General features: G+C 50.7%; 2 protein-coding genes across 2 annotated transcripts; one reads left to right on the forward strand and one right to left on the reverse strand.

Annotated features, from left to right (window-relative positions):
* Positions 1-314: 314 nt before the first annotated feature.
* Positions 315-6,181, forward strand: PPTG_15094 (hypothetical protein). The gene has a single exon (XM_008912109.1). It carries the CDS (start codon positions 535-537, stop codon positions 6,088-6,090), a length of 5,556 nt encoding a protein of 1,851 aa, XP_008910357.1. The 5' UTR covers positions 315-534; the 3' UTR covers positions 6,091-6,181.
* Positions 6,156-12,095, reverse strand: PPTG_15095 (hypothetical protein; the record flags this gene model as incomplete). Its single annotated transcript, XM_008912110.1, has 3 exons — positions 6,156-9,215; positions 9,344-9,643; positions 9,681-12,095. The coding sequence occupies 3 exons, from the start codon at positions 12,093-12,095 to the stop codon at positions 6,156-6,158; spliced, it is 5,775 nt and encodes a 1,924-aa protein (XP_008910358.1).
* Between the last annotated feature and the right edge of the window lie 4,301 nt (positions 12,096-16,396).

Below are 16,396 nucleotides of genomic sequence, written 5' to 3' on the forward strand. Positions count from 1 at the left end.
TAGCATTTTAGTGGGAGGACACCCATAAAAGATGACAGCATCTCTGCGGGTGTGCGTGTGTTTTTGTTGTCATCTACGGTAATACTTTCTTTTGCTTTTTTTATCGCTTTGCAATAATTCTATATCCGAATTAAAATGAACCAATTTATTAAATGTATTGTATTGAAATATATTTTATGACAATTATTGTATGCTCTTATTTGATTATCAATAATGTTTACTTTGTATTTTAATAGGTTTAAAAATCAATTTTCGAATATAGGTAAATATTTGTCATTTAAATTGTTTCTCATTACGTTTTATAGCACAGGATTACGAAAGGTTACGTTCTGGAAATAGATTTCGTAACCATTTCCCAAAAGGGGTACAATTCCGAAGCACTGGATGGAATTATGATGCATCTTCAGAGAAGAGGGGCCGGCAGTTTGGAGGGCTGCCAGCGTTGAGCGACAACTTTTCCGCACGAGAGACGGGAAGAGACAAGGGCGCGACCACACTCACTCTCCACCCCCTTTCCTCCCCCTTCGGCCCGCCATGGCCACGCCCGACCCCACGCCCTACTGCGTGTGCCAGCAGACCGACGGTGCTGGCATCATGATCGAGTGCATCCGCGGCTCAGGAGGATGCAACGGATGGGTACATCCGAGCTGTTGCGGCCTCATACTGACGCAAGAGGAGCTCGAGGCGCTGGACGCGTACGTCTGCCCGCTGTGTGAGAAACCTGACGACGACTTCACCAAGCTGACGGCCTTCAACACGAGCCTGGCCAACCGCCAGGCCAAGCGCGAGCGTAAGCGCAAGTTGCAGCCGGCCAAGCCGGTTAAGAAGCCGTGGATCTGTGCGGCCTGCCAGCATCCGAATCGCGACCGCCGGACGCGCGAGTGTGAGGCCTGCCACACCCGTCGCGTCATGACCAAGAAGCCCAGAGACAAAGATCTAAACGACGACGAGAAGTCCCGGCTGCTGGCCGAGCAGCTACAGGACGACCGTCGTCACAGTAAACGCTCGGCCAATAGAAAGAGAAAGTCTTACCACGTTCCCAACTCGGACGAGGACATCGCAAGCTCGGACAGTGACAATTACAAGAAGAAGCATAAGAAACACAAGAAGCGGCCGAGAGACGACGACTCGGAATCCGACGAAGCCGAGTTCCAGCTGGACACGAGCAAGCTTAAGCAGGAGGCCAAGCCGGCCGAAGACCAGGCCGCAGTGGCCACCATGGTGATCGACAAGATCATGGGCGTACGACAGCGAGAGGTCGTGGAGCCGGCTCCCGTACCGCCGGCCGACTCGGTCAGCGCCAATTTGTTCGCCAATCGGCCGGCCAAGACGTCGATCACTGAGTATCTCATCAAGTGGAAGGGATTTGCCTACATGCACGCGTCGTGGGAGACCAAGCAAGTGCTGCTGGATCTGGACCCTCTTACGAACAAGCAGAAGATCAAACGTTTCCACGAGAAGGAGCAGCATCGGCTACAGTATCCACACCGTCAAACTGGCAATCTGGACGAGGATTCCCTTGCGGTTGATGAGTTAGAGTACTTTAACCCAGAGTATTTGGAGATCCACCGTATTATCGCTCACCGCCAGGACGCTCCGATGCCTCCAGACCCCAATTTCCCGGATGCTCCAGTGGACGACGGTATGCGCTACTACATCAAGTGGCGGATCTTGCCGTACACTGAGGCCACGTGGGAGCGAGCGTGCGATATCAAGGACGACGCCGCTCTGGCCAAGTATAAGGCGTCGATTGTTGTGCCTGACGAGGAAGTGTGGAAGCCACGACCGCGGCCAAGTATTCGTGAGTACCGCAAACTGGAGGAATCGCCTAAATTCGGCGAGGATCAGTCGCTCTCGCTTCGTGCTTATCAACTAGAAGGTCTCAACTGGTTGCTCTGGAATTGGTACAACGAACGACCGAGTATCTTGGCAGACGAGATGGGACTGGGTAAGACTATCCAGACATTGTCGTTCCTGAATCTTCTTCGGGATGATCCGAAGATTAAAATCCGTGGCCCGTTCTTGATTGTGGCTCCATTATCGCTAATCGTGCAGTGGCAGAACGAGTGTGAAATGTGGACCACGATGAACTGCGTCGTGTATCACGGCAACAGCGCGTCACGTGAGATTATTCGTGACTATGAGTTCAACTATCTGGATGACAAGCTGCGTCCTGACAAGAAGAAGGCCTACCGCTTTAACATTCTGGTGACAACGTACGAAGTGGCAATTAAGGACATTGCTGTGCTCTCGAAGATCCATTGGCGCTGTCTTGTAGTGGACGAAGCGCATCGTTTGAAGAACCAGTCTTCACGACTTGTAGAGCAGATGCGCTCGCTGCGTCGAGATCACTGTGTGCTGCTCACGGGTACTCCTCTGCAGAACAAGACGGAGGAGTTATGGGCGTTGCTGAACTTTCTGGACTCGAGATCATTCCCTAGTGTTTCGGATTTCCTCGAGAAGTTTGGCGACCTGCATGAGGCTCAACAAGTGGCTGATCTACACAAGATGCTGAAGCCGTATCTGCTGCGTCGTGTGAAGGAGGACGTCGAGAAGTCTCTACCCCCGAAGGAAGAGACCATCGTTGAAGTGGAGCTCACTCCGGTACAGAAGCAATGGTACCGTGCGATTTACGAGAGAAACACGGCCTTCTTGAACCGTGGTGGCAACCCACGCAACGTCCCGAACCTCATGAATGTCATGATGGAACTCCGCAAGTGTTGCAACCATCCGTACTTGAATAACGGCGTTGAAGAGATCCTGAATGAAGGACTGACGACTGATACTCAGCGTCACGAGATGATGGTCAAGTGTTGCGGCAAGATGGTGCTGATCGACAAGTTATTGCCACGTCTGAACGATGGAGGACACAAGGTATTGATATTTAGTCAGATGGTGCGTGTGCTGGACATTATCGAGGACTATCTGCGTTACTGCGGATACCTGTACGAGCGATTGGATGGTAATATTCGTGGAAACGACCGCCAAGCTGCTGTGGATCGCTTTGTCAAGCCAGAGTACAAGCGGTTTGTGATGCTACTATCGACCAAAGCTGGTGGGTTGGGACTCAACTTGACCGCTGCAGACACAGTTATTATCTTTGACAGTGACTGGAACCCTCAGAACGATCTGCAAGCTCAAGCTCGTGCGCATCGTATTGGTCAGACTCACTCGGTGAAGATTTATCGTCTGATCACACGTAAAACCTACGAGATGCACATGTTCCACAAGGCTTCACTGAAGCTGGGACTGGATAAGGCTGTGCTCACACACATGCGTCGTGAGAACGAAGAAGAAGGCGGCAAGAAACGGAACAAGAGCTCCAAGGCTCAAGAGTCGAAGGAGATTGACGAGCTGCTTAAACGTGGAGCGTACGATGTGTTCCGAGACGACGACAATGCTGGCGAACAGTTTTGTGCGCTAGACATCGACCAGATCTTGCAGCGCTCGTCACAGATCGTGCAGTACACGGAGCAGGCCCAATCAAGCTTCTCCAAGGCTAGTTTCGTGTCAGCCACCACCTCGGACGATGTCGATCTCGATGATCCTGATTTCTGGAAGAAAGCTGTGGGACTGTCTGAGCCTGACCCCGTAGAAGCCGAAGACTTACTACCGCAGCAACGCAAGCGTACCCGAGTGGCTCGTTTTGGCGATGGCGGTAGCTTTTCGGACGGCAGTATCTCAGACGATGAGTTCGAGCAAGAGAAGCGCGACAAGGAAGAGCGTGAACGGCTTGAGGAGAAGAGTGCTCCTCGTGAATGGACTCAAAATGGACGTGATCGTCTGCAGCGTGCACTGATGCACTACGGATTTGGTCGTTGGGAGATCATTCGTAGCCAGAGTGGCGGTAGTCGCTCTGTTAAGGAGGTGGAACGCTTTGCGCGTGGGTTTATTTATGTGTCGGCACTGGCGTGTGATCAAAGGAAAGATGACTCTACCTTTGTGAAGGCGTCGATCCACGCTGCCATGTTCGCTCAGAAGGAGAATCTGATCGATGAAGAAGAATTGTCGCCCGTGTTGAAGGAAGAGGACTTTGTGCTCAAGTCCAAACAGGGTGGCGGTCGTCGTGTGGTGGTTCGACTGGACATGTTGCAAAGACTTCAGCAACTGGTGACCACGGCGTGCAATGTGTGTGACGAGTTGTATAAGGAAGACGAGGACTCCTCCAAGCCAAGACCCAATCCTACTGCTAGTATCGACGAACGTGCCAGATACTATGGCGTTGATAAGCTGGTGCCTCATATCGAACTGGTTGACGTGGGTGAAAGGCCCGCGTGGACTCAAATCACGCCGTGGTGGAACGAGGACGCCGACAGGAACTTGCTGATGGGTGTATTCCTTCACGGATACGGCCGATGTGCCCAAATTCTGGCAGATCCTCGTCTGTATTTCGCGCGATTAGAGAAAGCAGCTCGTGATCAAGTAGAAGCAAGCAACGGGGGCAGCTCGAACCAGACGACTTCTGCTGCTTTACCAGCGAGAGAGGGTGCTGTATCTGCAGAAGACGATGTGGGTATGAGCGACTCGGAAAGTGCCTCAAGCTCCGCGAACGATGACAGTTCCGCCAAGAGTAATGGGAAGGCTGAAGCTGATGTGACTGCAGCTGCAAATTCCTTTAAGCAGCCAGAAGTGCAGCATATGAATCGCTTGCTAGGCTGGCTGCTGTCTGCAGAGGAAATCAAGCGACGTCACGAGAAGGAGAAGTTCAAGAAAGAGCGTGTGGCCATGGAACAGCGACGTCAAATTGCTCAAGAAATGCGTGCACGTACCATGACATTGCGTCGATTGGAGCTGAAGGCCATGCAGCTCGCTCAGGTGGACATTCTTCGACATATGGCGGTGTTGCACAATGCTCGACAACTCCCCGAAGCCACAGTGGCTCCTGCTTCACATCATCGAATGAAAAATACCGACTGGACTAAGGAAGAACGTCGCTCCTTCGCGTACATGATGGCAATTCACGGTGCGCCACGGATTTTGGCCAAGCGGGCTGTAGTTGCGCCTGATGGGAGAGCTACACCATCGATGTTGCCGTTTGTGACGGAGCAAGCGCGAGAGTTCGCGTGGGAGACGGATAGTGTGTCGTGGCGCAATATCGTCGAGTGGGGCAATCTGAACAAGACGGCGATGATGGCCCGCACGTTTTACGAGACGAAATTTGCCCCCAAGTGCCGTGAAGTGGCTCGTATGCGGGCCGATCCGCTGGGTTCTGATCAACGTGCAGTGGCGTTGGGCGATCTGATTGGCATTGAGTTCGTGGACGCTTACGAAGGTGTGCTGGCGCATGGCCTCAAAGCGCGTAACACTGCCTGGGTTACCATGCGGAGAACTCAATTGCTTGAAGATGTGCTGGAGATTCTGTCAACCAAGCGGGTGGCGTTGGAGGCTTATCTCAAGTCAGGACAGGAGAGTTTAGTGGCGGATATGCCCGTATGGTGGTGTCCGTGGATCCACGACTTGGGCGTATTTTACGGCATGGCTCGTCACGGTGTATGCGGCTGGGAACGTATAATGCTGGACCGTCAATTGCCGTTCCATCGCCAGGCACGGGAGCACCATATTCGTACAGTGTTTCTCGAAGGTACACCCACGTTCCGACCGCTGTACCGTCATCACTTTGAGTCGACAACGGAGATGAATGATTGGTTTATGCGCGTGATGAACGAGTTCCCTTCTCTTTCCATCTTGGAACGGAAAGTGGAGACGATCTGCGCTGCTGTTCTTGAGGAATTTGGAACTTCAGCTGAACGATACGTGGAGCCAGAAGAGCGACGCGAGTTCAGTCTGTCACCACCAGGCAACTGTTTCGAGGAGCTGGTTTTGTCTCGCGTGAAGCAAGAGGAGGAGTTACTGCCTAGTATCGAACCTCTCCCTGCTGGTACAGCAACAGACGAAGGAAATGCTGGTCCTCCCGAAGCTCTAACTGCGTTTTTAAATGAGTCACAGGGCCGACGCGACGAATATTTACGTGCAGCCGAAGCCTCGAACGCTATCGGATCGAGCGCTAAGGCTAACGAAGCTTCTGTAGTGGCTAATGGTCAAGAGGAACAGAAATCGTCGCAGATTCCTATTGAGATGCTCGTCTCGTAGAGGATGAACACTAATTTGCAAGGATATATGAGAAGACAATAGAAAGATGTTCTTGGCTATTGCTATTAATCGTTTTTAGGGTGTGTGAAGGCTCCAAGTTTGGGCTTATTCATGTTTTCTTCCGAGTTTTTACGTGAACGTCGACGTTCAGCCTTGGCAAGCAACAGAGCTCGTCGCACCCTCTTGCGGATGTAGTACCAAGCCACGAGAATTATCAAGCCGAGTACTGATAAAATGGCCACAAAGCTCACAGTGTAGCGACGCCAAGTTGTTGGAACGTAGATCTGCAAGTGACAACTCTGAAAGTTGCCATCTTCATCTTCAATTCCTTGGAAACCATCGACACAATCTCGAGTTCCGTATACGAAACCTGGAGGGATCGACCGATGAAAAGGATCTTGCCACGGTTTTTCACAAAATTCTCCGATAGAATCGCAGAGTTTCTTATCGTAGCGTTTCCGACACAAACATGTACATTTCATGGGAAGAGTGCAGTTACCTTGACCAACTAAGGCGTCATTTACAATTTCCTTACCCCATCGACCTCCTTTAGTTCCACACGGATCTGTACGAAAAGTTTCCACTTTGAGTTCGTCCACAGTGAAGAGTGTTGAACGAACGGAGGCTACAACCGCTTTAGACAACTCGCAAATTGGAGTAGAACAGTCGAATCCAGTCCAGCCTTCAGCGCATGCACAGACGTCGGGGGCGACACAGAGTCCTCCATTCTTGCATCGATAACAACCATCTCCACTACTTACAATACTGCTGGCTATATCGTCAACACTCGTAATATTTCCGCTAGTCAGATTGAGATCGTTAGCCACAACACTAGCATTGCAGATTGGATCAAAGATGCCTTGGATACAGATTGGTAGTGCGCAATCCGAACCAAAGTATCCTGTAATCCCTGTTGGTGCTGTAGGATAGTGGTCATGCAGTGAAGACTTCACTGTGATACATCGACATTGGTCTTTACTAATGCACACACCGCCATTACGACATCCGGAAGACACACCAGCACGTTCATCAGCCCTTTGAAAGCGACACAATGGCGTGTTGCAGTCAATGCCAGTCCAGCCATCGCCACACGCACATTCATCGGGAGCTACACAGGCACCAGAGTTGTAACATTCATAGACACCTTCGCCTGGAGTTGAAATACCGTACTCCCATGTAACATCATCCACTTTAGTCACATTAACGTAGTTGGTACGGATCACTCGATTCGACCCGTTGTCACTTTCAATGTCTCCTTGTCGCCAAACTATATTCCCACATAGGAATTCATCGGATACGCGTGCAACATTGAGATCATCACGATAATCTAGCAGATTCTGAATCTGCTGAGCGCCTGTGAGTGTTGCACTGCGCTTAGGATTCGGCTCGGGGTCTCCAACCGAGCATCCAGTCTGGAAAGAACGTCCATCATTGGCCACGAGCTCCACGTCGTACTGAGGACATCGGTATGTATCACAATTGCGAACTGCAGTGGCGCTGTCGTAGTTTCCTCGTAATGCACGGAAGTTACTGGAAGAGCGAGATGCCACGTTCATTACGAACCGCTTGGCCTGAACACAAATTGGAGTGTTGCAATCATAACCGGTATAACCTGTACGCTGCGCTCTCCCATCAGGCAGTTGGAAGACTGGTTTGCCACCATTTTCACGACCGTCACGCCAATTTGAGTCCCAAGTGACGCACTTGCACTGATCAGGTCCAATACACGTCCCGTTATTCCGACATTCTTGAGCACACATAGCAATCGAACAATCCGTTCCTGTCCAGCCTAATGCACACGTACAAGTGTTTGGCAGTGTGCAATTGCCCCCATTCATACACGTCTGAGTGCACAGAGGTACTGAACAATCTGTACCAGACCAGCCAGAAGCACAGTCACACACACCAGGTGCCACACACGTACCATTGTTGAAACATCCACGCACAACTTGATCTACACAATCTCCAAACACTGAAGAGTTCCAGAACCCACGGCGAACAGCACCTTGCACCGTGTATGTGACTTGAGGTCGATACGAAGCGTCCGTGTCAACTACCAACACACCTAGTTTGCCCGTTAATAGGTCCGTAGCTTGGACTCCAGAGGAACAAGTACGGCTAAACTCGAGAAGACAACCCCCTTTTTGCCATTTCCTATCGGAAATGTAGCTCCACGTGCCTCCACGTTTCCAACCTTCTCGTGTATCATCTAATGACGGCTTGGATAGATTATAAAGTGGAGGCCACATCATACCAGTCCAGTGGGTGTGGTAGTGACCGTCAGCAGATAATTCGCGATCCATATAGCGCGAATAGTAATTAGGATGATTGAAGTAATACGCCGGAGATCCATCGGGTGTCAATGGTTTCTCCCACTCTGTAATACTCCGAATTGAGCACGCATAGCCTCCTTGTGTTGGTTTGTATCGTACCCCACCTCGAGTCTCGGTGGTGACTGTAACTTGAGTGTATCCGATCTGCTCAACCGTTGCTGTGTATGTTGGGTTGGTAACTGGTTGTCGTGGGTGGGTGGCAGTAGTCGGTTCTGCTGCCAAATAAGTCACTTGGTTTGGAGAATAGTAACCTTGTGAACATACAGGAGTTCGGCAGTCGAAACCTGCCCAACCTGAGGCGCATTCACATACATCTGGAGCTACACAACTACCTCCGTGAGCACAGGCGTAGACACCTTGAACAATTCGTCTACGCTCCACTAGAGCTACTTGTCGATCGCTAGTTAGCAGAAACGGCGGAGAAACCCCCACTTCTGGCTTTGAGATGCCTCTCCAAGGTGCAGAAGTATTCCATTCGTACGGTTGAACTGGAGCAAACCGGTAGAAATCGCTGGTTGCGTTGAGCTCGGACAGATATTGGAACTGTGTAAGTGCTTCATCCCCTAATTCGAGAAGCAGACAGCCTCCATACGATGGTGGAGTCTTCCCTTTCGCCGCTAAGCCACTTGATGCGTTAACCACAGGACTAGAAGTCGAGTATAATCGATGTAAACAGTCGAATTCTCCAGTTTCAAGACACCATCGGGCAAAATCACAAGGCACGTAGTTCTCAACTGATAGAGGACGTGGTAGTGCGTTAGCGTAGCCACTTGGATGTGGTACAAAATCTCCCTGAGGACAGATTGGAAGACTGCAGTCGTATCCACTCCAACCCGCTGCACACAAACATGAATCGGGTGCTACACAGCTCCCCCCATTCTTGCAAGTTTGAGTACAAACTGGTACCCGACAATCTGTACCTTTCCAGGCGTCGGAGCATGTACAAGTGTCGGGAGCGGTGCAATTACCACCGTTGCCACAGGTTTGAGTACACACTGGAGTTGTGCAATTAGCGTCAAACCATCCAGAAGCACACGAACAAGTGTCTGGCGCTGAACAAACGCCTCCGTGTGCACAAGTTTGGACACATTTGGGTGTCGTACACGCTGGCAAGGCTCCATATCCAGGGATGCAGTCACATTGATCAGGACCCACACATATTTGCCTTGATCCACAGCTTGTACTGCATACTGGTGTCGTACAGTCATCTCCTGTCCAACCTGAAGAGCACGTACACACATCTGGAGCAGTACAAACTCCATCGTTCTCACAGACCTTGGCACAAGTCGCAGTAAGTGCACGGATGCGATTGTTACCAGCGTCGGCGATGTACAGAAAATCCGTACGTGAAAGTGAGCGAGATCGAGCGATGTCAAGCCCCGCGATCCCCAGAAAACGCGCGGCTAGAGGCGGCTGTGCGTCAAGATAGCCACAGCCGTCTTGTTGGGATCCTAGTGGCGCATTCGGAGCTCCTGCGATCGATTGTACCTCGAGTTTTGGTCGCAGATACGACTTGATACTAAAAAGACGAGCACGGTTGTTCTGTGTCGTCGGTAAGTCTAGCGAAGTCACTCCATTCGCTGTAGATCCCAGTGTTTTGGATACCTGAGCTGTTGACTGGGCTCCTCTCTCCAATGCTAACGTCACTAGACCTCCTTGTGCAGCTACGATGGCGCCGCTGTGAATTGCAGCGAGACAGATGGAAGAAACGTCACTGTAGAGACCCGAACCATAGACTTTCAGTGTTGCGCTAACGTCACAAGCCGCTGGGCAACGGATTTTGATAGTTGTGCCGTATTCCACGTCTTCAAACACGTCAGTGATGATCGCTTGCGTGTCAGGATCGCGTAATGGTAGTGCGAGATCTCCTTGAACAAGCCCATCAGCAGGTGGTGAACCCGTACAGTCTTTCAACGTTCGTCCAGAAATTGCTGTACCCTGAACCGGATCAAATTCTTTGCGCTGGAGATAATTGTGATAAATATTGTTGGCTGATGGTGAAGTCTGAAGAAACAGTTCGTCTACAGGCTGTTCGTATGATGCACAGCCACTAGGACGCAACACTTCAGTCGCTCGCGTCGAACAGGTTACCGTTCGTGAGACGAGAGAGGCAGGAGTTATCTGACGCACCGAGCAGTCCGTAGAGCTGGCAGCATACACGCGTCCATCGGCAGCAAACGCGACTCCAGCTGGAGCGTTAAACGTGGCTTCGTTGCCTTCACCGTCAGTATGCCCTGGTACGTTCGATCCAGCTAAAGTAACAACACGGTTCGTCGACGTGACAGTCTCAATAGTAGACGCTGCACCGCCGTCATATGTAACGCGACGGACACGATGGCCTTCACCAACAACGAGCGTGCGTTGAGCACCGATAGCTATAGCGCGTGGACTCTCAAACCGAGCGAACGTCAGGTTTCCGTCTCGAAATCCACGCTCACCGCGTAGACACGGCGACAAACAGCCAGGTGTGTCTGCGTCCTCCGAAGGAACCACGCCACCAGCTATTGTGAGTGTGGTTCCGTCCGGTTCTATCCGTCGTATCAAGTGGTTGCCTGTGTCCGCGACGAATGCAATACCATCTGCATCAACCGCGATGCCCATGGGGGAATCGAATCGGGCACCGAAAGGGTTTCCATCAGCCAGACCGGCATGAGGTTTCGCTGGTTGCTGCGAGAGTCTCACGGTCTCCACTCCGGCACCGCACAGGCCAGAAAGACAAGACACAATACCATTCTTGATCTGTCGAATGCGATGGTTGCCCGTATCTGCTACGAAGACAGTAATCGTTCCCGAATTCGTCTCGAGCACAGCGACATCCGAAGGATAGGAAAACCGCGCGGCTGAAAGCGCAGCTCCATCCGAGAACCCTTCAATGCCATCACCTGCAAGTGTTGACACCATTTTGGTGCTTGGATCAATCTTTCTGATCCGGTGGTTGGCTGTATCAGCCACGTACACGACGCCGTTCGAGCCCACCGCCACACCTCGCGGATGATTGAACCGTGCCGTCGCTACGGATCCGTCGAGAAATCCGGCTGTGCCTTCACCTGCTACTGTGGTCACTTGTCCTTGTGAACGTCCTGATGTCCCAAATGAAGATGAATAACTCCAAATATCTGACGCTTCTGCGTCGCTCGAGTTCCTGTTCGGATGTGCTCCTTTGTACGTCAATTTCCCGGACTTTGTGCCCCAACATCTCACATCACACTGTGAAAAATCCGTCGTGAACGGTGACAAGCATTTGCCGCCTGATAAGAAAACACAGAGATGCGTTGCTCCTCCGTAGTCGTAGCGATGCTGTCCTCCTACCGCCCACGGGACATCCGTCACTGTCGGGATGTTCTTGGGTAGAGCAGACCACGTAACGCCCTGCAACTGGAAGACGCAGCGATCGCCACTGGCACCGTTGCAGGCGAAGTTCTCACAGAGGTGACACTTGCTCTGGACACCGAAGACGAAGCATTGGTGGCGGATATCCTGGTCATTGGGGTTCACTCTGCCCTGCCACTCCAGAGTTTGCGTCGGTGTCTTCTGGTATGCGAAAGGCCACTGAGGTTTTCGCACACTCTCGCACCACGGCTGTGTCGTCCACGTGCGGCGCAGTACGGCGCCATGAGTAGAGATAATAGCGAGTATACACAGGATAAAGAAGACATGTAGATGATGTGCCATAATGGTTGAAGTGCGTGGATTTATTTGTTCTCTGCCGATTCTCGAGCCCGCCCGGCTTACTTATTCTCGACGCTTGTGTGCGTCGGTTGGCGAGCTCTTTTCGATGTGAGTCGGCAAGGTTGTGACGGAATTATTTCATACTTAGCATCTGTTATATGTAGATTTGTTATATGTAGAATGCAATTGTTGAGTTACCGTCAGTTTTAAGAGTGAGATGGCGTTAAAGCTGTTAGTATGATTACCTTGAACTAATCTCTAAGATATTATAATGAGATTTAGGAGGTCCTGTTTAAGGCGTTATGACTGGCTTAAACTATACTAACACTAATGGCTGGTGTGCAGCTACTAGGGGCTTCCTAAGACTAATAAAGTGTTCACTTCGTCTTTTGACGTCTCCAACTAAAACTTCTTCTTCTCTCCTTGCTATCTACCTGCCTACCGAGCCATAGGTTATGAGCCCAAGCCAAGCCTCAAGCGACGACTTCCCAGGCCTCATAGGCGCCGAAAACTTCGACGTCTGGAATACCCGTGTGTGCACAGCACTAGATGGCAAGCACCTCCTCGGCTACGTGAAGTAGTCTGACTACGGCGGTATGTCTGAAGATGAGAGTGAAGACAGCGGCAGCGATATGTCTGAAGACAGCAATGAATCGCATACCAAGGCTACCAAGAACGTCGAAATTGACTCCGACGCTGTGGACTACGACGAGAGCGACGACGAGCTCAAGCCGTCCTCAGACTCGGACGAAGACTTTGGAGCCAGCTCCGATACGTCAATCAAGCGGAAGGACCTCCCGGTAGTTCGATCGTTTAACCAGCGCGAAGCTCGTCGTGCCCGCAAACACGCCAAGAAAGAGAAGCCTCAACCTCTCAGCCAGTGCAAACGCCGTCACCAAGAAGCCAAGACCAAGACCATTTTGATGAAAACGATGGACAACATACACGTGCGGCTGGTTAAGAATCTCACGACATTCTACGAGATATTCAACTACATCTGCCAGAAGTACAAGGGAGCGGCTTTTCATGGTGATCCGTACTTCATTCAACACTACTTGATGGAGATCAAGTATGAGGAAGGCTTCGACTTGACCGAGTTCTTTCTCAAGCTTGAAAACGCGATGAAAGCCGCGTCAGAAGCCACCGAATCGGTGATGACCGAGGGACAGAAGTGTTCCACTGGATGCCCAAGTCGTGGAAGGATGATCTCCGCATCTGGAAGGGCCAGCGGAAGTATATCCCGTATGAAGACCTTAAGCAGAGCATTGAAGGTAAGGTTCGCGATCTTCAAGCTCAATAGCGCTACACCTTGGCCAAGGGTACACCAGAGGCCTCTGCTACCATGGGTGAGAGAGCTCTAGTGGCTACCGGACCTCCTGCGTCACACGCTCAAGGCCGTGACAATGCCAATATCTGCTCGTACTATGATCGCCCACGCCACAACATTCGTCAATGCCAAGGCCTGCAGAAAGATTTGCACGATGGACGAGTGAAAGCTGGGACAGTGTTTCCTGCCAACTTCGCCTTCAAGGGTAACTCGAAACGCGATCACCCATACCAGAACTTAAACAAAGGTGGCAATGGACGACACGGCAAGAATAACAACAACCGCAATTTTAAGGGTGACAACGGTAGTAGCAAGAACAAGCATGGAAATGGCGGCAAACATCGCGGCCAAGATCGCTATAAGGGCCGACCTCTTGAGTCAGACAACGACGAGGAAGATGATGACGACAGTGATTCTGAAAACAACCGCAAGATAACTCACCAAGGACGTCGTGATACCGGTCTCATTGCTGTTGCTACCACAGTCAATCTCCCGTTTAGCCTCACCGCTCAAGTCAAGGTAGAACCCGACCCCACCTGGACGATCGACTCTGGCTGCACTCGTCACGTCACCCATGAATCTCAGTGGTTCACCGACATCACCTCCAGCGGTGGCTCGATTACAATTATTATAAAAACCAACTCCCCATCGAAGGAATTGGACGGGTTGAGCTGGAAGTCACTGACTCCAAGGGCACTATGCAGAAGCTTATCCTCCATGGCGTCTTGTACACTCCCCACCTCCAATTCAGTCTGCTATCAATTCCAGCAGCTGTGAAGCACGACTTTCACTTCAACTTTGACCGCAAACAGTGTTATATGCAAACTGACCAGCCCTTCAAGATCAAAGCGCTCATGGCTACCAACACGGATCTGTATCAGTTCCATGCCAAACCAGCGGCGCCTCCAACGGCTCTTACTGCCTCAGGTAAGCAACGTTCCATTCTGCTACTGCATAAACGCCTTGGACACCCTAACGTTCGTGTCTTGAATGACCTATCTAGGAGCCAAGCCATACTTGGACTCGATGGATCTATACCTCTAGGTCTAAAGACAGATTTCTTCTGTGTTGCCTGCACGTTAGCGAAGTCACACCGCTCCCCATTTTACTCTAATAGAGTTGTTTAACGTGCTACATCACCCTTGTCAAAAGTTCATTCAGATATCTGTGGTCCACTACCTGTGCCCAGCCTTACTGGTTGTCGTTACTTCTTGGTCTTCATCGATGACTTTTCTCGATTTATGTTCACTTATGCAATTAAAAACCGTAGCGAGTTGTATGACTGCTACGAAGACTTCAGGAAGAAAGCCTTGAATATTATCAGACAAGGTATATCTGTCATTGAGTACACGTTCTGTTGAAGACAACGCACACGAGGGTAATTTTGAGATTCAGCGGCTTCAAGGAGACAACGCTAAAGAGTAAGAGAAGCTTGGTCGCATCATATTTAAAAAGTATGGAACTCACGCTCAGTTCACCAACGCATACACTCCTCAACAAAATGGAGTTGCAGAACGTCGCATGCGCACAATCATGGAGCGTGTACGAGCCCTTCTACTTGACGGCAAGCTACCAAAGCAGTTATGGGACGAGTGCGTCTGTCACGTGACCACTCTCATCAATATGACTCCTAGCTCCAAGACGGATGGTCGAACCCCGTATGAGCTTTGGCACAACCGTATTCCATCCATGCAGTACATCAAAGTATTCGGATGTAGTAGATATGTCCACATCTCGGAGCAATACCGAGACAAACTCGACGCTAGAGTCCGTTTGTGTATGTATCTTGGTGTGCCGGACCACAAGAAAGGATACCGTCTGATGGACATCAATACTCACGCAATTATCTATAGTCGTGATGTAGTCTTTAAAGTGGACGAATTTCCCTCTCTCACTGGCCTGACGACTACTCCAGAGCCCACACAGGACACGAATCGGCAGCAACCTGTCGCTCCACCTGCACCTGTGTCTTTGCCACCTGCAACTGCTACCGCTGAACATGCGTCAGAACCAGTGGCGACACCGTCTCACATACCAGGCCCTGCAATGACAACAGCAGCAGGTACAGTGAACGAACGTGTACTGCCCTCACCGAGGGAGGATATTGACCGAACAGCCATACATTATTCTTTTGGAACGGGGATGGATTGACCCTCCGCATCATTCAACTCCTAAGCGACCCCGCCATTCTGCGGAAGCCATTGATAGATCTGCGGAAGTCAATGACGTAACCCTCAACTCTGAGGAAGATATTCATGAACAGGAGCAACGTCAGCATATACTGTACGCCTTACTAGCTATTCGGTATGTGTCAGAGCCCACTACGTATCGGGAAGCAATGAAGTCCTCCCACGCTAACCAGTGGCATACAGCAGCTAAATCGGAATACAATTAATCATGGACAATAACACTTGGGCGTCGGTATCCCCTCCTAAAGGAGGAAGATTTTAAGTAGCCGATGGGTCTTTGTAGTGAAGTATATCGGCACTGGCGAAATTGACCGCTTCAAAGCGTGTCTTGTGATCAAAGGATTCCTTCAGGAATATGGCATCGACTACAACGAGATTTTCTCTCCTGTAATCAGGATGGAGGTACTCAGACTACTGCTCGCCATTGCAGCTCTTCTTGACTTTGACGTTCACCAAATGGATGTTAAGACAGCATTCCTGAATGGTTACTTGGAAGAAGAGATCTACATGGCTCAACCAGAAGGCTATAAAATCCCGGGCAAGGAGCACCTAGTGTGTAAACTTCTTAAGAGCTTATACGGGCTTAAGCAAGCGCCCCTTGTCTGCCTTCCTAGAGAATCTCGGATTCCTGAAACTCATTAAAGATCGATGCGTATTTCGACGCACAGTTGCCGACATCACCTGTTACATTGCAGTGTACGTCGACGACTTACTGATCATTGCGCCTACACCAGCACTAGCCAGTGAGCTGAAATCATATCTGAAAAAGCGTTTCTCCATGTCAGATT

The sequence above is a fragment of the Phytophthora parasitica genome, assembly GCF_000247585.1.
Source record: "Phytophthora parasitica INRA-310 unplaced genomic scaffold supercont2.44, whole genome shotgun sequence".
NCBI lineage: Eukaryota > Oomycota > Peronosporomycetes > Peronosporales > Peronosporaceae > Phytophthora > Phytophthora nicotianae.

What these genes read in the sequence shown, in the direction of transcription:
- PPTG_15094 (XM_008912109.1), top strand. Translation starts at nt 535, where the DNA reads ATGGCCACGCCCGACCCCACGCCCTACTGCGTGTGCCAGCAGACCGAC.